The 27,809-nt window shown below is 55.1% G+C and overlaps 1 protein-coding gene across 1 annotated transcript in view; it reads right to left on the bottom strand.

The window, feature by feature from the left end:
* Nucleotides 1–27,809, bottom strand: part of TNXB (tenascin XB) — a gene marked incomplete at its 5' end in the record, with an annotated part of 47,345 nt that overhangs the window by 5,308 nt on the left and 14,228 nt on the right. The window contains 20 exons of the mRNA XM_080806742.1: nucleotides 1,161–1,436; nucleotides 1,822–2,109; nucleotides 2,689–3,039; nucleotides 3,434–3,751; nucleotides 5,158–5,490; nucleotides 8,807–9,157; nucleotides 9,546–9,875; nucleotides 11,260–11,556; nucleotides 13,136–13,486; nucleotides 13,875–14,192; nucleotides 15,599–15,949; nucleotides 16,361–16,663; nucleotides 16,794–17,102; nucleotides 17,638–17,946; nucleotides 18,207–18,494; nucleotides 19,752–20,051; nucleotides 21,226–21,528; nucleotides 24,412–24,744; nucleotides 26,236–26,541; nucleotides 26,892–27,182. Coding sequence (XP_080662868.1) covers nucleotides 1,161–1,436; nucleotides 1,822–2,109; nucleotides 2,689–3,039; nucleotides 3,434–3,751; nucleotides 5,158–5,490; nucleotides 8,807–9,157; nucleotides 9,546–9,875; nucleotides 11,260–11,556; nucleotides 13,136–13,486; nucleotides 13,875–14,192; nucleotides 15,599–15,949; nucleotides 16,361–16,663; nucleotides 16,794–17,102; nucleotides 17,638–17,946; nucleotides 18,207–18,494; nucleotides 19,752–20,051; nucleotides 21,226–21,528; nucleotides 24,412–24,744; nucleotides 26,236–26,541; nucleotides 26,892–27,182 — 6,306 coding nt within the window. The remainder of the gene's footprint in view (nucleotides 1–1,160; nucleotides 1,437–1,821; nucleotides 2,110–2,688; nucleotides 3,040–3,433; nucleotides 3,752–5,157; nucleotides 5,491–8,806; nucleotides 9,158–9,545; nucleotides 9,876–11,259; nucleotides 11,557–13,135; nucleotides 13,487–13,874; nucleotides 14,193–15,598; nucleotides 15,950–16,360; nucleotides 16,664–16,793; nucleotides 17,103–17,637; nucleotides 17,947–18,206; nucleotides 18,495–19,751; nucleotides 20,052–21,225; nucleotides 21,529–24,411; nucleotides 24,745–26,235; nucleotides 26,542–26,891; nucleotides 27,183–27,809) is intronic.

The raw sequence follows: 27,809 nt of genomic DNA, 5'->3' as shown, positions 1-27,809 counted from the left end.
CCTGCCCAAAGGAAGGACAGCGAGTAGCTCCATCTCTCCTCTGGAGGCCACTGCCCTCACTCCTTCCTGCCCCCACTCCCTCCCTGCTGTGACCAGGGTGCAGTAAATGCATAAAAGATCACCTTGTGACATAGGGCACCTGGGGGTGTAGAGAAGGGCCTCAGTTTCTCCCTGGCCCCCTGAGCAGGGATGTGGCCGGAGCCCAGAAAGGCTCCCAGAGTATATCTGGGTTGTCAGGGAGACACCCCTAAACCCTAAGAGCTGGGTTGGCAGCCAGCCAAGTTGATGGGCTCCCAGAGCTTGGCCGTGACCTCTCCCTCCCTTGCTATCAGCCTGTGTCATCCTTCTACCCAGTTGCCCAGCCCTGCACTACCACCCTTGGACCAGGGCAGTGGGGCGGGGCAGCACTGGGAGAACGGAGGGCAGAATGCAGAAGAGCCTGCCCCGATGGGGATGGGTGCTGGCTGATGGGGTCAGAGAAGCCTATATCCACTCCCCACAATGGGGGGTAGGGAAGAGAATTAGGCAGTCTCAGGGTACCAGGCCCCAACTGACCATGTGCTCCATCCCCATCTGGCCAGGGTGACTCACGGTCCTGGAAGTAGGGTAAGGGTCAGTGACCCACCTCCACCCTTTCCTCAGGGGGCTGAGTAATGGGCGCAATGACACCAGATTTTTCCATAGTCTTTCTCTCCCCCCACCCTTTTTTTTTTCCATAGTCTTTCTGTAGCCAAACCCTTCCATATTTTCCACCTCCTGCCTCAGCTGGGACAGAGGCAAGAGGATGGGAACATTTACGGAGTGCCAATCCGTATTTATTATGCCTACACAGGTACAGAAACTGCGGTTCAAGGGAAGGAAGTGGCTGTCCGTGGCCACACCACCAGCAATTGGAATTTGAACACAGGTCTGCCTGGCTCCAAAGACTGGATTCTTTTTATGACATCAGCAGTCAGTGAATGAAGGGAATAATGCCTATAACATGCTTAGGAAAGTGTCTGGCACATGACCGAGACTCAGTAAATATTTGTTTTTGCTGAGGCAAAGGCTGAAGGTAGGAGAATAAAGGCCGGAGTCATGGATAGATCGGTGGGGGGTCAGTTCTGGGGGCACAAGAGAAGGCAGCTCTAGAAAAGGTGGGGTGCAGTGTGGGGGCTCACCTGTGGTACCATCGGCAGAGATGGGGCCCAGGCGCTTCCTGCCTGCCAGCCCGTAGAGCAGGAACTTGTACTTCCGGCCGGGCTCCAGGCCGGGGACGGTGACCTCGCGCTGGTCTGCAGCCATGGGCACCACGCGAGGCTGCCCATCCCTGTCCTTGTACTGGACCACGAAGGAGTCGAATTCACCTTCAGGGACCGTCCAGGAGAGGGTCATGGAGTCTGGGGTCACGTCTGTCACTGTCAGCTCCCCGAGGTGGGGAGATTTCATGTCTGAGACTGGAAAAGAGAGAGAGGTGTATGGAGAGTGACAGAAATGGTGACAGGCTGGCAGAGCTTCCTCAGGGTGCAAGGGCTCTGGGAGCTGGTTCTGGGAGCTGGGAGGGGGTGGCTAGGCCACATGGCAGGAAGTGGGACAGCAGAGGGATGAAAAGATGAGCCAGGGAAGAAAGCAGCGTCCCTCAGGATGGAGGAAGAGGAGGGAGAAGGATGAGAAGGAGGCGTAAGCGGGGTGCTCTGGACCTAGGAAATAAGCAGGTCCACAGGCCCTGAGGTCTGGAGTGTGGAGCATGGCAACAGGAAACTCTGTCAGCACAAGGGGGCGAAAGCACACTCAGGAGGCTCTAGTGCCAAAGGCGGCCTCCAGCCTCCAGCCCTCACTCACTTGTCTTTGCCTCTGCAGACACTGGGCCATGGCGTTTCCCATCCCGGAGGCCAAAGAGCAGGAACTTGTACTTGCGGGCCGGGTCCAGGCCTGATACTGTGATCTCACGGAGGTGTCCGCCCACAGGCACCGCCTGGAGCTGCCCCTGCACATCCTTGTACTGGACCAGGAAGGAGTCGAAGAGACCCTGGGCCACTGTCCACGAGAGGCTCACTGTGTCGGAGGTCACGGCTGCCACAGCCAGCTCCCCCAGGCGGGGTGCCACAGGGGGCTCTGTGGGCAGGGAGCCTGGAACAGAGCAGAGGAGCCTGAGGGGCCAAAGGCAGGACCCTTCAAAAGAGAGGGAGTGCTTTCCCCAGGCTATGAAATAAACGTTTTGTAGCAAGCTCTTCTAATGTGTTTAATGTGTCCCAGGCATGGCTGTAAGCAGCTCACACAGCGGCACACGTATCCTCACACAACATACGAAGGAGATGCCATTACCATTAGCATCCCCACTCTGCGTGGATTTGAGGCACAGAGAAGTTAAAAAATGTTCATGAATTCATACAATCAGTTCGTCTAGAGCAGGAATCAAACCAGAGAATCTGGTCCTGTAGCTGCATTCTGAGTCAGTAAAATACTCCGGGAGCCTGAGGAGGCCATATATGAAGAACAAAGCAAGATTAAGAAGACAGGGTACAGGCCAATAGATGGAGAACGACGTCTCCACCATCCTCACTCAACTAAGGGATGACGAGGATCATTAGTGTCATAAGAGAAAGGAGAGAGACTTAAAGGACCATCTCTGAGGTGCTGAGATCCAAAGGGGGGAAACAAGAGAAAATGGAAGAAGACCTTGGGGACAGGGTCCCCGCCCACACTCACCAGTGACGCCCACGGTGGACACAGGGCCCTGGCGCTGCCCCCCGTGCAGGCCATATAGGTGCATCTTGTATCTGCGCCCCGGCTCCAGGCCCCCAACGGTGACCTCGCTCTCCTCACCCCCGACACGCACCACCTGGGGCCGCCCATCCCCGTCCTTGTACTGGACAGTGAAGGAGTCGAAGTGGCCCTGGGGGACGGTCCAGGAGAGGCTCAGCGAGTCTGGGGAGGATCCTGTCACTGTCAGCTCCCCCAGGAGGGGCTCCTCGGGGGACTCTGGGGCCTCTGTGCTGGGTTCAGTGGGGCTGGGCGTCTCCTCCACCTCGAGGAGCGCTGGGGTCTCTTCCTCTGCAGCTGAGAAGGACAGACACAGAGCAGGTGAGGCAGAAGCCCCAGGAGAGGGCCTCAGGTCTTGGGAGAAGGATGGAGAGGCTGTGACCACGGCCGGGGGCCCCCAAATTCAGCTCAGCGAAGACTGGCCCCATCCTTGGGGCCAGGTGGGCTCGCTCTGCCGACATCTCACAAACATGCCTGGGAGCCTGGCCAGCCAGCAGCACAGCTCCCAGAGGCCCCTCTGTGCACGGGAGGACCCCTCTGTCCTCAGGGAGCCCCCGGGGGAGGAGGGAGGCACAAAGGGCCCCATGGCTCAGTCTTGAGCATGGGGGCCTCCTGCGCCCCAGTCACCCATCACCTGAGAGAGGGAGATCCTCCCGCTGGCCCCGCCCTGGGGCTTCCACCATCCACTCACCTGTCACCCCAATGGCAGAGACTGGGCCCATGCGCTGGCCACCGTGGAAGCCATACAGGTTCATCTTGTACTTGTGGTCTGGCTGCAGGCCTGACACGGTGACCCCCTCCTCATACCCCGGGACGCGCACCGCCTTGGGCTGCCCGTCCCCGTTCTTGTACTGCACCAGGAAGTGGTCAAACTGGCCCTCGGGGACGGTCCAGGAGAGGTGTAGGGAGTCGGGGGTGGCATCGGTCACGGCCAGCTCCCCCAGGCGGGGCTTGGTGGGAGGCTCGGGGGCCACGGTGGATGGGGCTTCAGTGGTCACAACTTCGTATTCTGGAAGTGGACAGAGACATACAGGGACGGGTGAGGACATGCAAGTCAGCAGGGCAGTGGGTGTCTTACGAAATAACATAACGAGGAGCACAGTGTCACCTTCCCAGTCCATTAATGCCAGCCTGCTTGGCAGCTTACCCTCATCTTACCCCTATGCACACCCCGCCCCCTCTCCTGCTCTCTCCGGCACCCACCTCCCCACACACTGTGCCCTGAGCCTCCCTCCACTGGGGTCCCCTTGCCATCTCACTCCCCTTTGTTCTTTGCTCCCACACAGCTCAGAGCTCCCTTCCCCAACCAGAAACCTGGAGTCTTCCTGGCTCGGTTCCTGTCCCCAGTGGCCATCAGGCTCAGAGTCCAACTAAGGCCCTCCTGGGTTCCCCACCTCTGCAGCCCCACCAGCCGGGCTTGGGCTCCACCCCAGTCCCGTCGCCTCTCACCTGGGTCACCGTGTCTCTCCTGGGCTCCCTGCCTCCCTCCCTGTCCGTTCCTCACAAGGGGCTCCTAGGACGAGCCTTTCACTGCACATCTTATGGTGTTGGCCTTGGCTTCACCATGCAACAGACCTCTCTATCCCCGGGATGGGCCCTTGAGCTGCTCCTGCTGCTCTACCCCCATCTCAAGACTCTCACACAGAACCCTCTCAGCTCCTCTCATGGACCACGATGTGCCTAGTCTCCAGGCCTTGCCACCAGCCGTGACGCAGCTCTGACTCTAGTGCTGTCACCAAGTGAACACCTGCCCGACCTCTGGTGTCAGTTGTCTTGTGGACACCTGCGGGCAGGCTGGCTTAGGCTTAGTCTTGGCCTGGCCCCGGGCTTTCCTGTCACAGGCATATGCCCCTTTGCCTGATTGCTGTTTCACGGCCTGTCTCCCCATGCCCGGGAGCCCCATTATGATAAGAACTTATCTCTCTGCCACGATCAGCTTCACCCCAGTGAACTCCCACAGTGCTTGGCTCAGGCCACCCAGTCTTGTTGGGCCATGGGAAGCAGAGGTCTGACAGTACCCAAACCATGAGGCCTGGACGTGTTTTGGTCAGGACGCTATATCCGGAGCCCCCTCTGGCTTGTCCCCCAGCCTCCAGTGAACTACAGGGAGGCAGAGCCTCTGGGAGGAATCAGGGATGCCAGGACAGCTCTCTCCAACAGACTCTGAGAAAGCGTCGCGTTCCTTTGTTCTGAGGAGCTTTGCCACTAAAGGTGTGGTCCTCGGACCAGCAGCACCAGCATCGCGTCAGGGACGTAGAATCTCTGGCCCCTGTCCCAGCCTGTGGCACCTGAACGGTCCCTTTACCGAGATCCCCAGGCCACGTGACGTGCAAAAGAGACGTGCTGTCTAGAGTATATGTTTTCATGCCCATGGTCCTGTAGGGTCGGCTTCCCTAGGGTCCCGCCCGCACTCACCGGTGACGCCCACGGTGGACACGGGACCCTGGCGCTGCCCCCCGTGCAGGCCATATAGGTGCATCTTGTACCTGCGCCCCGGCTCCAGGCCCCCAACGGTGACCTTGCTCTCCTCACCCCCGACACGCACCACCTGGGGCCGCCCGTCCCTGTCCTTGTACTGGACAGTGAAGGAATCGAAGTGGCCCTGGGGGACGGTCCAGGAGAGGCTCAGTGAGTCTGGGGAGGATCCTGTCACAGTCAGCTCCCCGAGGAGGGGCTCCTCAGGGGGCTCCGGGGCCTCTGTGCTGGGTTCGGTGGGGCTGGGCGTCTCCTCCACAAAGTCCTGTGGGGCTGAGAGAAGACATGGGGATGGAGGCTTAGTTGTCAGCTCTGCCGCTCGTGTGGGTAGGACGACAAAGGGCTGCAGTCCCTGTGAAGCCGCCAAGGAGCGCCTGGGGGTTAGCGGGCTGGGAACTCCTGCTGGTGCTGAGGCAGGCCCCGGTCCCCTCATGCACCGACTGGCCGGCACCGTAAATGTTCAGAGGGTAATTCAGATGTGTGCATAGGAGCCAAAATACTACTCATTTCCTTTGACCCAATCCTCCCATTGGACAGCCGTCCTAAGAACATTATGAAAACGCAGGAAAAAGTTGTGCCATGGGAGTCTGTTGTGGGATTATTCATGTCAACAAAATGTGTCAGGGACCCAAATGGCCCTGAGACGATGATTCACTGTGCTAAGGCGCTTTCACCACCCAGTGTCAGATAACCATTAAATGATGATTAATGCAGGTTGTTCGGCCTCAAAATACATGCTCATGATGTAACTTATATACAAAAACAAAGGAAGAGCCAGGAATTGTGTGAACGCGCTGCCGCTTGAGAACATGCCCTGGAGGGAAGGCGCAGGGAGGGCCCGCCTTATGGGCATTAGTATTAATGGCAGTGACTGCATCAAAAGGTGTTCTGATGCGAGTTTTTCCCTATTTTTAAAATATTCCACATGTTGATGTTCATTTCCCCAGAATAATGTGGACTTAGAAAGAAACCTTGAACTCTAAAAATTAATAATCTGGTGGGGGTTAGTGGAGAAGGGCCATGGGTTCCTTCCACTGCCCTCCTTACTTCATGTGGACTTCGGATCCATCGTGACAGTAATAACACTGAACAGCGAATGAGAGTTAAGAGCTTTCCCTCAGGGTGGGACCTGTTCTAATGTCTATTTTCTCATCGTTCTCCCATCCTCCTCCTGTCACACTCCTGCGAATGTATATAGAGAAAGGAGGCCCATCCCCCAGGAGTCAGAGGGGCTGTATGAAATCATTCCTCTGTCTGGAGCATCTTCAGGAGAGGAGTTGGTGTCATAGAGGCATAGAAGCAGCAAGCCCCAGGCCTACAGAGAAGCATTCATGAGGGCACTGGGCTCTCCTGCATGGTGCACAGAGGAACTCTGTTCTCACAGAACATCAGAATCAGGCTGACACTGAATACAGAGAGCCAAGAAATGGGCCCACACTCTATGGTCAACTAATGTTTGACAAAGCAGGAAAGAATGTCCAATGGAAAAAAAGACGGTCTCTTCAACAAATGGTGTTGGGAAAACCAGAGAGTCACATGCAGAAGAATGAAATGGGACCATTTCCTTACACCACACACAAAGATCAACTCAAAATGGATGAAAGACCTAAATGTGAGACAGGAATCCATCAAAATCCTAGAGGAGAACACAGGTAGCAACCTCTGTGACCTCAGCCACAGCAACTTCTTGCTAGACATGTCTCCAAAGGCAAGGAAAACAAAAGCAAAAATGAACTATTGGGACTTCATCAGGATAAAAAGCTTCTGCACAGCAAAGGAAACAGTCAACAAAACCAAAGACAACAGACAAAATGGGAGAAGATATTTGCAAATGACATATCAGATAAAGGGCTAGCATCCAAAATCTATAAAGAACTTCTCAAACTCAACACCCAAAGAACAAATAATCCAATCAAGAAATGGGCAGAGGACATGAACAGACATTTCTCTGAAGAAGACATCCAGTTGGCCAATAGACATGTGAAAAAATGTTCAACATTACTAGGCATCAGGGAAATACAAATCAAAACCACAATGATTACTACCTCACACCAGTCAGAATGGCTAAAATTAGCAAGTCAGGAAATGACAGATGTTGGTGAGGATGCGGAGAAAGGGGAACCCTCCTACACTGTTGGTGGGAATGCAAGCTGGTGCAGCCACTCTAGAAAACAGCATGGAGGTTCCTCAAAAAGGTAGAAATAGAGCTATCTTATGACCCAGGAGTTGAACTACTAGGAATTTTTCCAAAGGATACAAACGTAATGATTTGAAGGGTTACCTGCACCCCAATTTTTACAGTAGCAATGTCCACAATACCTAATTATGGAAAAGCCCCAGATGTCCATCAACAGATGAATGGATAAAGAAGATCTGGTATATATATACAATGGAATATTAGTCAACCATCAAAAATGATGCCATTTGCAATGACATGGATAGAACTAGAGGGTATTATGCTAAGCAAAATAAGTCAATCAGAGAAAGACAATTATCATATTGTTTCACTCATATGTGGAATAAAAGAACAAAACAGATGAACATAAAGGAAAGGAAGGAAAAATAAACAGATAAAAAGAGAGAGGGAGAAAAACCGTAAGAGATGTTGAACTCTAGTTAACAAACTGAGAGTCGCTGGGGGGGGGGGGCGGGATGGGCATTAAGGAGGGCACGTGAGGTAATGCAACTGACGAGTCACTACATTCTACCCTTGAAACTAATTAAAAAAAAAAAAAAAAAAAGAATTGGGCTGACCCTGACAGATAAGCCATCCTGACTGTCCTTTTAGAATTTAATTCACCTTGTGATTTTGTCCCCCTAATTTCTTAGGGACTAGAGATTATAACTTTTTCAGAATTAGAAATAAAATAAGTTGCAAGAGTAATGGGGGAAAAGATGGAAGAAGTATAAGGGAGGAGAAGATATTATATTTAAAATAAATATTTCCAGATTATAAAAGAAACTTTAGAACAACACAGAATAGAATAAAACAAAAAAAGGGCTGGAACATTCTATCCTGTCCTACAAACCATGCATCCTGTGAGATGGGTTTCTTTCCAGTTTTCTTGCCATGCATGTTATTTTTCAGTGGTTGTGATTAGCATCCTTACAAAATTTGGAGGCTCCTTTTTCAACGTGATATTATCAAGCAATTGTCTAGTGTTAAAACATTTTGGTGATGCCATAACAGCTCATCTTACAGATGTTCCCTAATTATTTAATCATCCCAGTGTGATTGGATGTTGTCCTGTTTCTTTCCTTCTTGTGTGTGTGTGTGTGTGTGTGTGTGTGTGTGTGTGCATGCGCATGTACGCACGCTTGGCCTATGCCTGGCACACTGTACTCTTAGAGGTGCTCAGCAGCTGACCATTAGAAGGAGGTCATGCTAATGTCTACAATGAGGCTCCAGGTTAGCAAATGCTAAATTCCTAGACACAGGACACAGCCCGGAGCCCTGGAGGAAAAGCATGAAATGGTGAGCCAAGGCCCGGAAACTTAGGGACTAGCAAAAGAACAGAACAGTCATCAGGGCACCCGTGAGAAAATGTAGTTCTCCCTGAAGACCCCCGAGTCCTGCCCCCCCACTCACCAGTGACGCCCACAGTGGACACAGGGCCCTGGCGCTGCCCCCCGTGCAGGCCATATAGGTGCATCTTGTATCTGTGCCCCGGCTCCAGGCCCCCAACGGTGACCTCGCTCTCCTCACCCCCGACACGCACCACCTGGGGCCGCCCATCCCCGTCCTTGTACTGGACAGTGAAGGAGTCGAAGTGGCCCTGGGGGACGGTCCAGGAGAGGCTCAGCGAGTCTGGGGAGGAACCTGTCACCGTCAGCTCCCCCAGGAGGGGCTCCTGGGGGGACTCCGGAGCCTCTGTGCTGGGTTCGGTGGGGCTGGGCGTCTCCTCCATCTCGGGGAGCGCTGGGGTCTCTTCCTCTGCAGCTGAGAAGGACAGACACAGAGCAGGTGAGGCAGAAGCCCCAGGAGAGGGCCTCAGGTCTTGGGAGAAGGATGGAGAGGCTGTGACCACGGCCGGGGGCCCCCAAATTCAGCTCAGCGAAGCCCATCCTTGGGGCCAGGTGGGCTCGCTCTGCCGACATCTCACAAACATGCCTGGGAGCCTGGCCAGCCAGCAGCACAGCTCCCAGAGGCCCCTCTGTGCACGGGAGGACCCCTCTGTCCTCAGGGAGCCCCCGGGGGAGGAGGGAGGCACAAAGGGCCCCATGGCTCAGTCTTGAGCATGGGGGCCTCCTGCGCCCCAGTCACCCATCACCTGAGAGAGGGAGATCCTCCCGCTGGCCCCGCCCTGGGGCTTCCACCATCCACTCACCTGTCACCCCAATGGCAGAGACTGGGCCCATGCGCTGGCCACCGTGGAAGCCATACAGGTTCATCTTGTACTTGTGGTCTGGCTGCAGGCCTGACACGGTGACCCCCTCCTCATACCCCGGGACGCGCACCGCCTTGGGCTGCCCGTCCCCGTTCTTGTACTGCACCAGGAAGTGGTCAAACTGGCCCTCGGGGACGGTCCAGGAGAGGTGTAGGGAGTCGGGGGTGGCATCGGTCACGGCCAGCTCCCCCAGGCGGGGCTTGGTGGGAGGCTCGGGGGCCACGGTGGGTAGGTCTGTGGAGGCTGGCATTTCGTGGTCCTTTCCTGGGGCTGGAGCAGGAGACGAAGAGAATGTGTGGACATGCCCTGTGGGCCCGCTTCCAGTGAAGGATACTTAGATTTCTCCCAGACACATCAAGACACATCAAGGTCCTGCAGCCTAGATGCCAGGCCCCACAGACCCAAACCTCAATCCCTGGTTTGAATGTTCAGTTGCCAAGGGACAGCACGCTCCTGGGGACATCATGATGGGAGGTTGGGACTGCCATGGTGCTGTACATGTGGAGCAGGCGCTGAGCCCTTGGGAGCCGCAGAGCAAATCTGCACAGAGGGACAGGACCGAGGCTTCCTAACACTGCCAAGCACACCTGATGGGTCCCATCAGGAGTTACAGCTACTCAGGTTTGGAAATTCTACTTCGTGAGTACTTTCCTTTTACACCTCTTCTGGTTTAGAAGCCTTCTGAGTACTTTATAGAGGCAAATTTAGATTTCACAGTGGAGGCCAAAGAGAAGAGGCAGGAGGTCATCTTTGTACCTGGGTGGTTTTGGACCCTGTATTTACTTTCTTGGTAATTTATGGCACAGATGACTCATCACACCCCCAGGTTTCTCTCGGCTTTTCTGTTCTGCGTAGGATTTCATTCTTCCTTAATCACTGATTACAAAATTGTCTTGTTTCCTATCTGTTCTGTTTGGAAACCGGGTCTTAAGCATCGAAGGGTAATAGCTCCAAGAGAACTTAATGGAAGCAACGGACGGCCCCGTTAGCAAGTAATGAAGGAAGGGATGGTGCCTTGCGAAATTGCATACGACTAATACTAATCATCAGAGTAAGAGCATCCATGGTGGCAGAATTCCTGCTCACTTGGCATAAATGGGGATCAGTATGGGTTGGGAAACACAGACCATTGTACCCACTGAAATCAACAATTATGAGAATTCATCCTAAGAGTTTTCAGAAACTAATTTTCTTCCTCTTCTTTGCAGATGAAGAAAGGGAGGCACAGAGAGGTTGGAGCGACTCTCTTGGGGTCACACAGCTTGAACGGGCTGAGGCTAGGGTAAACCCCAGGTCTCTTTGAGTCTGTTATTTCCCTGCCTCTTCAAGGACCAAAAAGTCTGTGTGTGGGGGCATTTGACTGGCTCAGTCAGTAGAACACGTGGCTCTTGATCTCAGGGTTGTGAGTTCCAGCCCCATGTTGGGGGTAGAGATTAATTTAAAAACAAAAACAAAACAAAAAATAAAAAGCTTGTGTGTAAAGGATAAGATGGCTGGGGCATCACCAAAGTCTTGGAATAAAGACAAGCAGAACCATTCTTAGTAATTTGGGAGGTTCTAGTCTCAGGGACAGTGGGACAAAAACACCTGAATACTGACATGAAGGAGCAACTGAGTCCAGTGTCCAGGGCCCAGTGTCCTGCTGTGTACTCACCAGTTAAACCGACAGCAGAGACCGGGCCCACACGCTGGCCCCTGTGGAAGCCATACAGGTTCATCTTGTACTTGTGGTCTGGCTGCAGGCCTGACACGGTGACCTGGTCCTCATTCCCTGGCACTCTCACCGCCTTGGGCTGCCCATCTCCATTCTTGTACTGGACCAGGAAGTGGTCAAATTGGCCCTCAGGGATGGTCCAGGAGAGATGTAGGGAGTCGGGGGTGGCATTCATCACGGTTAGCTCTCCCAAGTGTAGTTTCTGAAGGGTGCTGGTAGAGGGCTCCCCTTCGGGGTCTGGGAATAGATGCAAACAGAATATTTCCTATTGCTGGAAAAAGTACTTGAGGTCCTGGCTCTCCTGGATTCAGACCAGTAGGTGGGCTGGCTCTGTAGGCCTAACTTAAGATCCATTTCTGCTTATCATCAAAGTCTTTTTGTGATCTCTTCATGGTCTGTCAAACTTACCAGGCAGCCTTCTACCTCAGGGCCTTTGCACAGACTGTTCCCTTTGTGTGAATGTTCTGACCCTGGATGTCTGCATGGCTCATGCACACACTTCCTTTAAGTCTTTGTTCAAATGTCACCTCTTCAGGGCCAATCGTGACCACCCTATCTAAAATTCCAATTCTCCCAATTGCAGTGTTTTCCCCTTTTTTGGACTCAATCCCAGCAACAAACTAGAAAACAACACTTATGAGACAACCAGGAAACTAACACTACCTACATACTTAATGTTTGATATTAACGTTCAACTTTAAAGGTATAATAATGGTGTTGCAACTATTTTTAAATACTTTTTCAAATTTTTTTCGGGAGAGAGAGAGTGCATGCATGAGTTGGAGGAGCAGAGAAGAAATCTTAGGCGGGCTCCACAACTAGCGCAGGGCTCTGCAGTTGGTTAGGCTTCTGTTCCTGGATTTCAGCTCAGGTCATGATCTCAGGGTCATGAGATCCAGCCCTACTCCAGGTACAGAAGCTTCACCAACTGCACCACCCAGGCATCCCTTAAGTAGTCCTTTAAAAAGGAGTAATACACTTAAATATGAAATCATGAAGTATAGGATGAAATCTTGAGCATCTGGGACCTTTGCAACAGTATATCCATACAGCAGAATACTATTTGACTGTAAAGGGATGAAGTTCTGCTACACATTACATCATGGATGAACCCCCAAAATGAGCTTGATGAAAGAACCAAGACACAGAAGAACACATTATTGTACAATACCATCTATCCGATATGTCTAGGAAAGGCAAATCTACAAATACAGTCCTAAAATTAGATAGTGTTAGAGCTCTACAGAGGAAGTTCTAAAATTAGTTAGTGGTGATGGTTGCATATTTAAAGTGGATGAATTTTATGGTATGTAAATTACTCTCAGTAAGCTGTTAGTTAAGAACACATTCCAGTGCAAGGGGGGTAGGAAGGGAGCAGGTGGGGATGAGTCAGACCAGCCAGGAGTTAATATCAGGCTGCAGCAGAGCAACGGACCTACGGGAGTTCATGACGCTGTTCTTCCTCTTTGTGTGTAAGCTTGAATCTTATATAATAAATATTTGTTGAATGGTTGAATAGTTCATGGATAGTTCATGGCATTTGCCCCAACCACAGAAACAAGATCTTTCCAGAGTTTCCAGCAAAGCTGAAAGCCACATATGGGTCAGTGTATCACTACCTCAAGGCTTCCAGCCAAGTACTTCTCTGGCACACACCTGGCACTTAGACTACCTGACCCACCGCATGCCTGTCCTGTATGCTACTGGACGAAAGGTGGGTTCGGTGCAGCTGAACCGCACTAAATCGTGGAGACCCTAAAGGCTCCACCAACAAGACCTTACCCAAAACAGCCTTAAAGGCCCCGCCCGCACTCACCAGTGATGCCCACAGTGGACACGGGGCCCTGGCGCTGCCCCCCGTGCAGGCCATATAGGTGCATCTTGTATCTGTGCCCCGGCTCCAGGCCCCCAACGGTGACCTCGCTCTCCTCACCCCCGACACGCACCACCTGGGGCCGCCCATCCCCGTCCTTGTACTGGACAGTGAAGGAGTCGAAGTGGCCCTGGGGGACGGTCCAGGAGAGGCTCAGCGAGTCTGGGGAGGATCCTGTCACTGTCAGCTCCCCCAGGAGGGGCTCCTCGGGGGACTCCGGGGCCTCTGTGCTGGGTTCAGTGGGGCTGGGCGTCTCCTCCACCTCGAGGAGCGCTGGGGTCTCTTCCTCTGCAGCTGAGAAGGACAGACACAGAGCAGGTGAGGCAGAAGCCCCAGGAGAGGGCCTCAGGTCTTGGGAGAAGGATGGAGAGGCTGTGACCACGGCCGGGGGCCCCCAAATTCAGCTCAGCGAAGCCCATCCTTGGGGCCAGGTGGGCTCGCTCTGCCGACATCTCACAAACATGCCTGGGAGCCTGGCCAGCCAGCAGCACAGCTCCCAGAGGCCCCTTTGTGCACGGGAGGACCCCTCTGTCCTCAGGGAGCCCCCGGGGGAGGAGGGAGGCACAAAGGGCCCCATGGCTCAGTCTTGAGCATGGGGGCCTCCTGCGCCCCAGTCACCCATCACCTGAGAGAGGGAGATCCTCCCGCTGGCCCCGCCCTGGGGCTTCCACCATCCACTCACCTGTCACCCCAATGGCAGAGACTGGGCCCATGCGCTGGCCACCGTGGAAGCCATACAGGTTCATCTTGTACTTGTGGTCTGGCTGCAGGCCTGACACGGTGACCCCCTCCTCATACCCCGGGACGCGCACCGCCTTGGGCTGCCCGTCCCCGTTCTTGTACTGCACCAGGAAGTGGTCAAACTGGCCCTCGGGGACGGTCCAGGAGAGGTGTAGGGAGTCGGGGGTGGCATCGGTCACGGCCAGCTCCCCCAGGCGGGGCTTGGTGGGAGGCTCGGGGGCCACGGTGGATGGGGCTTCAGTGGTCACAACTTCGTATTCTGGAAGTGGACAGAGACATACAGGGACGGGTGAGGACATGCAAGTCAGCAGGGCAGTGGGTGTCTTACGAAATAACATAACGAGGAGCACAGTGTCACCTTCCCAGTCCATTAATGCCAGCCTGCTTGGCAGCTTACCCTCATCTTACCCCTATGCACACCCCGCCCCCTCTCCTGCTCTCTCCGGCACCCACCTCCCCACACACTGTGCCCTGAGCCTCCCTCCACTGGGGTCCCCTTGCCATCTCACTCCCCTTTGTTCTTTGCTCCCACACAGCTCAGAGCTCCCTTCCCCAACCAGAAACCTGGAGTCTTCCTGGCTCGGTTCCTGTCCCCAGTGGCCATCAGGCTCAGAGTCCAACTAAGGCCCTCCTGGGTTCCCCACCTCTGCAGCCCCACCAGCCGGGCTTGGGCTCCACCCCAGTCCCGTCGCCTCTCACCTGGGTCACCGTGTCTCTCCTGGGCTCCCTGCCTCCCTCCCTGTCCGTTCCTCACAAGGGGCTCCTAGGACGAGCCTTTCACTGCACATCTTATGGTGTTGGCCTTGGCTTCACCATGCAACAGACCTCTCTATCCCCGGGATGGGCCCTTGAGCTGCTCCTGCTGCTCTACCCCCATCTCAAGACTCTCACACAGAACCCTCTCAGCTCCTCTCATGGACCACGATGTGCCTAGTCTCCAGGCCTTGCCACCAGCCGTGACGCAGCTCTGACTCTAGTGCTGTCACCAAGTGAACACCTGCCCGACCTCTGGTGTCAGTTGTCTTGTGGACACCTGCGGGCAGGCTGGCTTAGGCTTAGTCTTGGCCTGGCCCCGGGCTTTCCTGTCACAGGCATATGCCCCTTTGCCTGATTGCTGTTTCACGGCCTGTCTCCCCATGCCCGGGAGCCCCATTATGATAAGAACTTATCTCTCTGCCACGATCAGCTTCACCCCAGTGAACTCCCACAGTGCTTGGCTCAGGCCACCCAGTCTTGTTGGGCCATGGGAAGCAGAGGTCTGACAGTACCCAAACCATGAGGCCTGGACGTGTTTTGGTCAGGACGCTATATCCGGAGCCCCCTCTGGCTTGTCCCCCAGCCTCCAGTGAACTACAGGGAGGCAGAGCCTCTGGGAGGAATCAGGGATGCCAGGACAGCTCTCTCCAACAGACTCTGAGAAAGCGTCGCGTTCCTTTGTTCTGAGGAGCTTTGCCACTAAAGGTGTGGTCCTCGGACCAGCAGCACCAGCATCGCGTCAGGGACGTAGAATCTCTGGCCCCTGTCCCAGCCTGTGGCACCTGAACGGTCCCTTTACCGAGATCCCCAGGCCACGTGACGTGCAAAAGAGACGTGCTGTCTAGAGTATATGTTTTCATGCCCATGGTCCTGTAGGGTCGGCTTCCCTAGGGTCCCGCCCGCACTCACCGGTGACGCCCACGGTGGACACGGGACCCTGGCGCTGCCCCCCGTGCAGGCCATACAGGTGCATCTTGTACCTGCGCCCCGGCTCCAGGCCCCCAACGGTGACCTTGCTCTCCTCACCCCCGACACGCACCACCTGGGGCCGCCCGTCCCCGTCCTTGTACTGGACAGTGAAGGAGTCGAAGTGGCCCTGGGGGACGGTCCAGGAGAGGCTCAGCGAGTCTGGGGAGGATCCTGTCACCATCAGCTCCCCCAGGAGGGGCTCCTCGGGGGACTCCGGGGCCTCTGTGCTGGGTTCGGTGGGGCTGGGCGTCTCCTCCACCTCGGGGAGCGCTGGGGTCTCTTCCTCTGCAGCTGAGAAGGACAGACACAGAGCAGGTGAGGCAGGAGCCCCAGGAGATGGCCTCAGGTCTTGGGAGAAGGATGGAGAAGCTGTGACCATGGCCAGGGTTCCCCAAATTTAGCTCAGAGAAGGCCACCCTTGGGGCTGGGTGGGCTCACTCTGCCGACATCACACAAACATGCCTGGGAGCCTACAGGGTCAACCGTGGGGACCCTGGCCAGCCAGCAGCATAGCTTACGGAGGCTCCACTCTGCAGGGGAGGAACCCTCTGTCCCCGGGAAGCCCCCGGGGGAGGAGGGAGGCACAAAGGGCCCCACGGCTCAGCCTCAAGCATGGGGGCCTCCTGCACCCCAGTCACCCATCACCTGAGAGAGGGAGATCCTCCCGCTGGCCCCGCCCTGGGGCTTCCACCATCCACTCACCTGTCACCCCAATGGCAGAGACTGGGCCCATGCGCTGGCCACCGTGGAAGCCATACAGGTTCATCTTGTACTTGTGGTCTGGCTGCAGGCCTGACACGGTGACCCCCTCCTCATACCCCGGGACGCGCACCGCCTTGGGCTGCCCGTCCCCGTTCTTGTACTGCACCAGGAAGTGGTCAAACTGGCCCTCGGGGACGGTCCAGGAGAGATGCAGGGAGTCAGGGGTGGCGTCGGTCACGGCCAGCTCCCCCAGGCGGGGCTTGGTGGGAGGTTCTGAAGGTTCGTCCTCCTCTTCCCTTGGGGCTGAACAGAGACACAAGAGAGAGCAAGTTGGACCTGAGAGAGGAGCCGGGCAACCATGGGGACTTTGCTCTCCTCTGGGCTCTGCCAGCCACTTGGAGGAAGGAGCTACAGTGGAATTCTCCTTGGTTACCTGTTAGGGCCTCTATGTGGGCAGGACCCACGCGCTGCTGGCCTCGGAAACCATACAGGTTCACTAGGTATCTGTGCTCAGATTCCAGGCCAGAGAGGGTGATGTCATTCCGGTCACCATCTATCCTGACCACTTGGAGTTGCCCATCTTGGTCTGTGTAGTGGACCTCAAAGGAGTCATAATCTCCCTCAGTCTCGGTCCAGGAGAGATGCAAGGTGTCTGGTGTCGCTTCCTCCACAGTCACCTCCCCTAGGCGGGGCTCAGGCCCTGGAGGACTTGGGGCCTCGGCTTCTATATCTTCTCTGGGGGCTGGTTCGGAGAGACAGGTAGAGATGGGTGACTGGTCTGTCTCCACAAGGCTCTCCAGTGAGAGGGAAGGAGGGGAGGAGGTGAAGCCTAGAGGTCAGTAGTAAAAAGGACCAACTATGGAACATGGGGATGAATTCCCAAAGCATTACGCTAAGTGTTAGAAACCAAGCACCGAGTATGTATTGTATGAGTCTGTTAAGGAAGAGGCTTACAAAGGCAAAAGTGTAAGGAGAGAAAGGAATTAGTGGCTGACAGAGGCTGGCATTGGGGGTACTGATGGCAAAGGGGCATGGGGAAATCGGTTCTGGAATCAATAGAAATCTTTTGTATCTCAATTGTGGTAATGGTTTCATGACTTACATATTTACCAGAACTCATTGTTCATATAAAATTGTATGTGAATTATGCCTCAATAAGGCTATCCCTTCCCCTAAAAGAAGGGAAATAAGCAGTTCAGAAACCCCCTGGCTCGGTCAGACCAGGAGAGCTGAAGCCAGAAGGAGGGGCAGCGACTTCCGGCCACAGCCTCACTCACCAGTCAAGGCGATGGTAGAGATGGGACCCACACGCTTGCCCTGGTGCAGCCCGTACAGCAGCAGCTTATACCTGCGGGCTGGGTCCAGGCCAGAGACGCTGACCTCCCTGAGGCTGCCCTCCACAGGCACCACCTGGGGCTGCCCGTCCCTGTCCTTGTACTGGACCACAAAGGAGTCAAAGTGGCCCTCAGGGACCGTCCACGCGAGGCTCACAGAGTCTGGTGTCACACTGGTCACCTGTAGCTCCTCCCCGAGACGGGGCTTTGGGGGGTGCCTTGTTCTAGCATCGTCCACACCACTCCTGGGCTCTGAGAGGGAGACAGAGAGAAGGCGGCTGAGCTGTTTCTGGTAGTGGGTGACCTCAAAGGGCAGGAGTGAGAGGTCTGGGGACAGGGCTTTGCCATAGCTGAGTCCTATAGGGCTAGTGCTATGGCACTGTGTGAGGAGAGTAGGTACTGTGATGGAAGCCAGCACAAGTGACCAACCTCTTCCCTGGCCCAGCCGGGTGCAGCCGCCGTCCCCAGGGGAGCTCCAGGAGCAGAGCTTGGCCCTGCGGGGATGCCCTCACCTGTGGTGCCTTCAGCAGTGAGGGGGCCATGGCGTTTCTTGCCCAGGAGCCCATAAAGGAGGAATCTGTACTTGCGACCAGGGTCCAGAGGGGTGATGGTGACCGAGCGTTCGTGGCCTTCCACGGGCACCATGCGGGGACCATCTCTGTCCTTGAACTGGACTACAAAGGAGTCAAAATGGCCCTCGGGCACATTCCAGGAGAGGTGTAGTGAGTCCAGGGTGGGATCTGTCACCCACAGCTCCCCCAGGCGGGGCGGGGCCCTGAGGCTGGTGTCACCTTGGGCAGCTGACAGAGAGGAAAGATTCTTGTGTTTATTTTTTTCCAGAATGACTCTTTGCTTCCCGCTAGAGTTGGAAAAACCCAGGACGGCCCAAATTCAGTGCTTCCCCAAAATATTTCCATCACCCTCCCATCTCTGTCACCATCCCCAACTGGCCCATGCTTCCTTCTACTTAGCCACTTAGTGTCCTATAGGACACTAGCCCTATAGGACATCTCTGGGGAAAAAATAATTGCTAGCTTCCTGCTTATCTTATTCCTCCTGCCGTCCAGATTCTTCCCACTTCTTAGAGACTATGTTCCTATCAGGGTGCAGCTTGGTTTACTTTTTTCCTTTTACCAAGGAGCCTACCCGTTGTGATTTGTCTGGCCCCTGGGGAAATCTGAGGTCCTAAGGACATCGGAGGGGGCACAAGATCCCTGACAAGTATACACAGCAGATGAGAAAGCAGGATGTTATGTTGGAGGTGGCCCTCTCAGGACCTGGTGGAGGAATAGGGGCTGTCTACTTGATGTGGGGCGGGAGGGGAGAAGGAGGGGAGCTCACATGGAGAAAGGATCTGGTGTCTGCCCCAAAGCTATCCTGAGGCCTGAGAAGGAGCTGGCCTGCTGCCTTCTTGGCCAGTGAGGACGCTGACAGCATTGTTATTGCTAGAGTTTTCTGGCATCAGGGAGCCCCCAGGGGCAGGGGAGGGCCTGGACTGAAACCCAGGAAAGGGGCACAGCTGGGCTGGGCCCGAATGGGCCTGGCTGGGCGGCCAGCCCCGGGCTCCTCTGCTTCCCAGTTTTCGAGGCCCTGGGAAGAGGGGGCAGGAGGAAAAGGGCCCTCTAGGGAAGGCAAAGAGGGGACCTGATGGGCCTGAGCTAGTATGATAAGAAAGAGGGTGATGGCAAAACTCTCAGGAGGTGAGGGCTGCACAAGGCTGAGGGCTGCAAGGCCCAGCAGGTGGAAAGAGCTCCTGACTCCCTTGGGCCTCCCCCAGCACTCCCAGTCTCCTATGTCCCACCTTCCAGGAAGGGTGCTAAGGGGCTTCCCCCATTCAACAGCAGTGAAAATTATGAGAAGAGAGGAAAAGTCAGTGGGAGGCACAGACCCAGGACCTGGCCCTGTTTTCCTGGTTCTCATTTGCCCTGAACCGGGGTGGGCAGTATGGCTTTTTAAACAAAACAGAAGAGGTGGACACAGGGAAGACAAGCAGAAGGAGAGAGACTAGGCAGTGTGAAGAGGGTGGGCAGACTGCTGGGGGCTTGGGGGACTCTCACCTGTTTTTGCCTCTACAGAGACTGGGCTGCGTCTCTTCCCATCCTGAAGCCCATAGAGCAGGAACTTGTACTTCCGGCCGGGCTCCAGGCCGGGGACGGTGACCTCACGCTGGTCTGCGGCCACAGGCACCACATGGGGCTGCCCATCCCTGTCCTTGTACTGGACCATGAAGGAGTCAAATTCACCGTTGGGGACCGTCCAGGAGACAGTAACGGAGTCTGGGGTCACATCTAACACTGTCAGCTCCCCCAGCTGTGGCTCCTGGGGGGACTCTGTGGCTGCGGCTGTGGGGAGGGGAGCTAGAATCCAGAAAAACACAGAACGTGGCTGAGATCTTGGGCAGGAGAACTCCCGCCCCAAACCCTGAAGGGCTCCTGGGCTCCCAGGGCCTCAAGCGTCCTTGAGCTAAGATGACACACAGTCACATCGATATTTTCCCTGACCTCTCACTGAAATGTAGCATTTCCTCTGGTGCTCACTGTGGTGTCAGCATACCTGGGACTGTGTTCATGTCACCTTAGAATAACTACGTAGACTTCAAAGTACCGTTTACACTCTTCCCTCCTTTGAAATGTGGGTAGGTTATGACACATGCTCCAAGACTCATTATTTAATGAACTGATAAAGAAGTCCCTGTATTACTAAGTCATAAATTTGAATTTAAAATATTTTGATAATTGAATATCAATATAACTGGTTTCCTCTCCAACCTTATGCATTTATGTTACAGATTTTTAAAAAAGATTTTATTTATTTATTTGGGAAAGACAGACACAGCAAGAGAGGGAACACAAGCAGGGGGAGTGGGAGAGGGAGAAGCAGGCTTCCCACTGAGGAGAGAGCCCAATGCGGGACTACATCCCAGGACCCCAGGATCATGACCTGAGTGAAGGCAGACGCTTAATGGCTGAGCCACTCAGGCACCCCTATGTTATAGATTTTAAAGCCCTGCTTTGAGAGGGGTCCACGGGTTTCATCAGACACTGTGGTAGAAAAATGGCAGCAACCTGTTCCCAGGGACCCAAGAGCAAGGGTCACTTCCAGGAGAAAAGAAGGCTATAACACTCGGGGCACTAAGGGCTTCTGAGAAGAGATTCAAGGGATGTGTGTCATTGAAGCCCAACTGAAAAAGAACACTGGGGGAAGGTGTTGGCTGTGGCCAAGTCACAGCAGGGTTTTGAGAGAAAGGAAGGGAACAGCTGTGGACAATCAGGGGAGACAGACAGAGTCAGATTTAGGTCAGATGGAAGCAAGACATTCTTGCCAGAGGGAGAAGGCCAAATGGAGAGGGACTGGAGGGCAGGGAAGGTTCTAGCCTAGGGAAGAAGCCAAGGAGTCAAGGAACAGACTACTGTGCCTGTGACTTCAGGAAGGACCTATGGAGGCCTGCAAGGCAGGACCTGAGGGAGTGTTTGTGGGATGGGGGATTCTGGGTAGCCAGGGATGCGAGCTGCCTCACCCCTGCTCACTCACCGGTCACAGCTACTACAGAGAGGGGGCCCATGTGCTGCCCATCATGTAGCCCATAGAAGTTCATCTTGTACTTGCGTGCAGGCTCCAGGCCGGGGATGGTGACCTCGCGCTGGTCTGCGGCCACAGGCACCGCCTGGGGCTGCCCATCCCTGTCCTTGTACTGGACCACAAAGGAGTCAAACTGGCCCTCGGGGACTGTCCATGCAAGGCCCACGGAGTTGGGGGTCACATCGGTCACTGTCAGCTCCCCCAGGTGTGGCTCCAGGGGAGGCTCTGTGGCTGGGATCTCTTCTGTGTGTGGAGCTGAGACAGAGACAGTGGAAGGCTGTTAGGAAAAGCTCCTCTTTTCCTTGTTAGTAATTACGTCTGTTTTTGTGGCATCCATGAGGTTGTCCTGATGTATAACTACACTGATTGGCGACATCTGCCTGGCCACAAGCCCTCAGTAAGTTCCCGCCAGGACCTGAAGTTGTGCTGGGGTTGGAGAGGGGTGTCACCGAAACCCTGGGAGAGTGGCTGAACTTCCACCTGTAGGTCACTGGCTCCAAGTCCCCTACCCCAGGACCTGCAGACTCGCATCTTCCTTGGGTGCCTGGTCTGTGTCTCAAACTCATGAAGTCCAAAAGCAAGCTCAGGGACTGCCCCCCACACCTGCTTGGTCATGACCTCTCCACCCCAGCAAAGCCACCCCTTCATCCTGGGTGCTGTCCCCGAGTACCCCCACACTCTAAACCTAGCTGGCGAGTAAGGTCTGTTGGCAGGACCTTCAGAAGCCAACCCCCCTCGCTAACTCCACTCCACTGCTACCATCTCCAAGCACCACTAGTCTCACTGGGCTACATGGGTCTCCTAAATCCTCTCCCTCCTCCACCCTCCCCCTGCCTCTGGTCCCTGTTGACCCATTAGTCAGAGCCTGTTCCTGCAATGACTTCCATCTCACTCAGGGCAAAAACCAAGTCCTTACAATGACCTCTTAGGTCCCACGATCACCTAGCTGCCCCCAACTCCAGACATTCCTGGCTTATCCACAGAGGGTCGGGGCACTTTCTACTGCCCGGGATATTCTTCCCAAAGGTGTATGTGCCTTGTCCTGTCCCTCCCTCAGCTCTAACCTCAGGGAAGCCCTTTCCCACCTCCTTCCCATCCATTCAGCATCTCACCTGCTGGACTTTTCTCCAGGGCTCATCACTGTCACAGACGGTACCACAGACAGATTTGGGCAGTCTGGTGTCTGTTTCCCTCTACTAGAACATGAGCTCCCAGTGGGGGTGCTTTGCCTTGCTTACTGCTGTGTCCCTGTTGCCCAGCACATGGTGGGTGCTCCACAAACATTTGTTAAACTCATGAGTGGTCTGCATGACTTGGCTGGGAAAGGACTTGGCTCAGGACCCGGTGGGCCCAACCACGCAAGAATCAGCTAAGTCTGGGGGGCACTCCTCAATAGTGACCAAACATGGAAGGTGGTCCCCAGAAGTAAGATAGTGCTGGAGGTGGCTGGGGGCGGGTGGCTCCCAAGAGCTGCTTTCTCTGGCTTCTGTGGGAGGATAAGATCAGGCTCCAGGTAGAGGAAAACCTGTTTGGGAGGCCTCAGAAAGACAACTGAGTCTGCGTGGGGAGGGCAGGGATGAAGGCAGCTGAGGGGCTAGGAGTGACTGCCATGTTAGCAAACGTCTACTAGGGACCAGGTAGCAGGCCTGGAAGTGTTTCATGTTCCTTGCAGCTCTGATCCCTCCTGTCCCATCCACTTCCGGCTCACTTCTGCCCTCTCTGTACGTCTTCCCATGAGGAAGAGAAATGGTCTATCACCATCAAACGAGCCTGACTGTTGTGGCTTGTCTTAACTGGAAAAAGGTGGAATTACCACTACCCACGAACATGGAGCTCCCTAGGCTGCACTGGACATCATCTTCCTCTTATTAGAAATGTTTCTAACTGGACTCTCATCCTGGCAGTGGTAGAGCATGTGCGGCGGGCCGGGCACAGCCCCCTGGACAGCTCAGCAGGCTCTAGCTACCCATCACCTTCCTGCTCTGATAATGAACGTCATGCTCCATCATGAAGCTGAGAACCAGGGGAGCCATAAACAGAACTCAGTCTGTCAAATACCTGATCTCCATTTTCCTTTACTGCACTGTCTCAGTCGGCGCCCAACACAATCTGTTCTTCCCTGGGGGCCAGAGCCAGGGACTCACAGAGCCCAGCGTGGCCGCCTGGGACAGGCAGCAGACAGAGGGGCACCTGAAAAGAATCCTTGGCAGCATATCTGGGCTTGGCATGAACCTCCCACCCTGCTTCTTTGGGCCCACAGGACAGTAACTCAGGGTGGCTTTCCCTTCTCCTTACTCTCAGAGCTACTTGAAGAATGAAAAGAAATGAGTAGAAGGTTCTGGAAATTAAGCCAGCCAAGTCACTGTGAGGTTGGGCTTTGTGGAAGTACAGGAACCATGTTCTGAAAACCCATATCTCTGTTTAAGTTTTTAATCTTTCCCCTTATAGTAAAAGATGTTTTTGAAAAAGGTGTATCTTTGAGCAAAGGGAAAAGAGACTGACACCCCTTGCTATAACCAAGTTGGGCAGGTCAGCAGGAGAGTCCCAAGTCCCAGCGGCCTGCCTCGTTTCTGGCCCCTGGTGCTGAGACTCTGGAGAGGAGATCCTGGGCTGGGTCCTTTGTGGTGCCCGAGAGGGAATGGAAGGGATGTCCCTTTTTGCTATAAAGTCACTCACTGGATGAGCCATAAAGAAACTTTCCAGCTGCACTGACGAACAGGCTGATGTCTCATGCTCATCTGATTAGCTAAGCTGCGGAACCAGCCACAGGGGGCAGAGCAGACCCAGACCCGGGTCAGTTAGAATCCTCCTTATGGCTACACCAACAGCATGTGTGTTCTGTGCCTGACCCTTTCTTAGTGTTTCCTGTCTGTTAACTCATTTAATCCCCACTACAGTTCTGCGGGATGCCGATTACTATCCTCCTTTTGCACCTGAGGAAACAGGCACAGAAAGTTTAAAATTGCTCAAGGTCACAAAGCTGGCTGTAGCCTGATCCCCAGTGAACTGCTCTGTCTGGGTGTCCCCCAAGCAATGGGGGGTGGTCATGCTACCACTGCAGCAAGGGAGAGCCATGGCTTTAGGGAAGCTGGGGGCCACTGAGGGGAGGAGAAGGAGGCAGGCTCCTCCCGTACTCACCGGTGATGCCCACGGTGGACACAGGGCCCTGGCGTTGCCCCCCGTGCAGGCCATACAGGTGCATCTTATACCTGCGCCCCGGCTCCAGGCCCCCGATGGTGACCTCGTTCTCATCACCCCTGACACGCACCACCTGGGGCCGCCCGTCCCCGTCCTTGTACTGGACAGTGAAAGAGTCGAAGTGGCCCTGGGGGACGGTCCAGGAGAGGCTCAGCGAGTCTGGGGAGGATCCTGTCACCGTCAGCTCTCCCAGAAGGGGTTCCTCGGGGGGCTCCGGGGCCTCTGTGCTGGGTTCTGTGGGGCTGGGTATCTCCTCCACAAGGTCCTGGGGGGCTGAGAGAATACATACGGGATACAGGCTTACAGTGTGACTTGCTTTGTTAGTTGATTATGACAATAAAGTACATTCAGCAAACAAAGTCCTTAAGCTGTAGTCTCCAGGGTTTGGTAGCCTTTGTGTTAGCCATTCAGTAACTCAGGACGCTGGGACAGGCCCCTGGCCCCTGTCAGTACTGCTGGAAGGATTATATTGCTGGCTTCTGTTGGGTTGGGCTCACGTCTGAGAAAGAAGCTGAGATGGGAACAGAGGAAATCCTGAGAAATTTTCTACTGCGTCCATAGACAGTGCTGACCTCTGGCAATCAAGGGGGCCATAAGGCCTCTTCCCATCTGCCTTCCTCCCTTTCGGCTCCAGCACCCCCACAGGATTTTTCAGCGGCCCCACTCTACTTACCAGGACACCAGACAGAATGTGCCCTGGCTAAGGCCTCCCCAGGCAGCCCTGTCCCTCATTCCACTTCAGACAAGGGTGGGAGAAAGATGTGGGGATGAAGGGGCTGGGGAGAGCCTTCCCTGGCTGCGTCTAGAACCACAGCCCCAGGGGCACCTGTCTACCATCTGGCAACTCAGTCTTCACTGAGGTTCCGTGGAGAAGGGAGACTGGCTTCTGCGACCCACTCCCTGGTCCATGGAGTACCAACAAGGGGACAGGAGATCGAGGAGGGAGCAGGCAAGGCTGGGCAAAGTAGGGAGATAAGAAGAAAAGGATACTGGGCAGGGAGAAAGTCAGGGAGAAATAGCAGCTCACTCCTGAATAGCAGCTTCTATGTGTCAGGAGCTATTTTAAGCATGTATGCTTGTACGCTGATTTAATTCTAATGACCCTGTGAAGCAGGTACCATTATCCTCATTGGACAGATGAGGAAGCTGAACTTCAGAGAGATTCAGTAATTTACACAAGGTCCCACAGGTCGCAAATGGCAGAGCTAGGCTTCAAATACAGGCAGCGGGATCCAGATCCTGTGCTCCCAACCACGAGGCTACACAACCATGGAAACGATGCTGACTGGGGGAGGCTGAAAGGGTGGAGGAATGAGGGCCGGTGGGCGGAATGAAAGGGGGCCCTTTGCCCTACTCCCAGCTGGCTGGGATTTAGGGATCTGCGGGTCCCAGATAAGGTGTCTTCATGCCAGAAAGAAGCTGGGGGAAACGAGGGACTCTTGTGCCTTGGATCTGCTGGCACTGAGCAGAGCAGCAATGGTGAGAGGGTGTGGGCAGCTGGTGGCGGGAGCCGGAAATGACAGCCACCCTAGCCAGGCTGGGGTGGAGGTGCTCCAGGTGTTCAGGGTGGGGAAAATGGGACCTGTTCTTGGAGATGGAGAAGCAGGGCCGAGAAAAAGGCCAGGGGCTGGTGGCTGGACGAGAGGTCCTGGGATGTGGGGCACTTGGAAGGATTGGAACCCAGAAGGAGAAGGTGGAGGGAGGTCTGAAGGAGCCCCCAGGCAGGGTCCTGCTCAGAGGGAGGCCTGGGTGGCCCTGACTCACCTGTGGTGGCCACCACGGACACAGGTCCCACACGCTGCCTGCCATGAAGCCCGTAGAGGTTCATCTTATATTTCCGGTGGGGCTCCAGGCCCGGGATGGTGACCTCGTTCTCATCCCCCCTGACGGGCACCACCTGGGGCTGGCCCTGTGCATCCTTGTACTGGACCACGAAGGAGTCAAAGGAGCCCTGGGGCACGGTCCAGGCCAGGCGCAGGGAGTCTGGGTTTGCCTGAGTCACCGACAGCTCCCCCAGCAGGGGCTGCACTGGGGACTCTGGGTGGAGGGACTCCACTCTCGGCTCTGAGGCTGAAATAAGAGGATCCAGTGAGGGCTGTGCTGGCAGCCCCAGGTTGGGGTTTGGGGTGTGGATGGGTCGTCATACCTGGGGGTCACTATTAGCATTAATTAGAAGTGCTGAACTCCTGGGAAGTCTGGCACAGTCAGGGTATGACACATCCTCTGGGCCTTGGGGAGCAGCTGAATGGGATGGAAGGGACCCAGCAGGACGGGGGAGGCTGGCTCTCCCTCAGCCTGGGAGTGGGGCCAGGATTCAGAGTCAGACATCACACTGGGAGGCCCCACCTGGTTCCTGGCTGAGGGCAAGTGTGGGGAAGGTTGGGAGGGGTCCCATGGGGGCATAGGTTGTGACCACTCACCAGTGGTCCCATCGGCTGTGAGGGGGCCGTGCCGCTTCTTGTTGGCAACCCCAAACAGAGTGAATCTGTACTTGTGGTTAGGGTCCAGCGAGGAGACAATGACCGAGCGCTCGGGCCCTTCCACAGGCATCACTTGGGGCTGTCCATCCCTATCCCTGTATTGGACTATGAAGGAGTCAAACTGGCCTTCAGGGACAGTCCAGGAGAGGCTCAGTGAGTCTGGGGTGGGATCTGTCACCCACAGCTTGCCGAGGCGGGGTGGAGTCGCTGGGCTAGGATCACTCTGAGGCACTGGGAGAGAGGTAGAGAGAAAGGAGGAACACAGGTCAAAGAAAGAGGGGTACTCCGTCTCCCACATAGGGATGCTGTGTGAGGTTGTGCAGGCTGTTCACTGCACAAAGGTGCATGGTTGAGGGAGAACTAAGGGACTGAAATCCAGCTAGCCTCTGCTTGCCAAGCTGTGTGCCCTGGCACAGAGTTATGCTCACCTAAGGAAAGATGCCTTCTTCTAAATGGCACAGATGTGCCACATGGACTAGTGTGGCCCTATCTGCAGCCTAGTGAGGCGCTTCAGAGAGAAGGGAGCCCAGCCATCTCCCTCTGTGTCTCCATAGCCAGGGAGGTCTTCCAGGACAATCTCTATTGCTTCCAGGCCTAACTACTAGCTGGTTTCTCCTCCAAGAGAGGGAAGCACCATCTCTGGAGCTTTTGAACGCGGGAGAGCCTCCCACACCTGTGCTGGGGCCCCATCTCCTTCTCTGCCACCCTGCACCACCAACCCTTCACTACCCCTCACTGTGCCATGGGCATTTGCAGGAGCTCCTCTCTTTGGCTGCTAGCTCCCTCCAGCCTCCCTCCTTGCTCTCTAGTTCAACTCAGATTCCAGAAAAGAGCAGTCTACACTGGTTGTAGCCATGT

Source organism: Martes martes (assembly GCF_963455335.1).
Source record: "Martes martes genome assembly, chromosome: 6".
Classification (NCBI taxonomy): Eukaryota; Metazoa; Chordata; class Mammalia; order Carnivora; family Mustelidae; genus Martes; species Martes martes.
The sequence above is the reverse complement of the archived record's forward strand: the minus strand, read 5'-3'. Positions and strand labels throughout refer to the sequence as shown.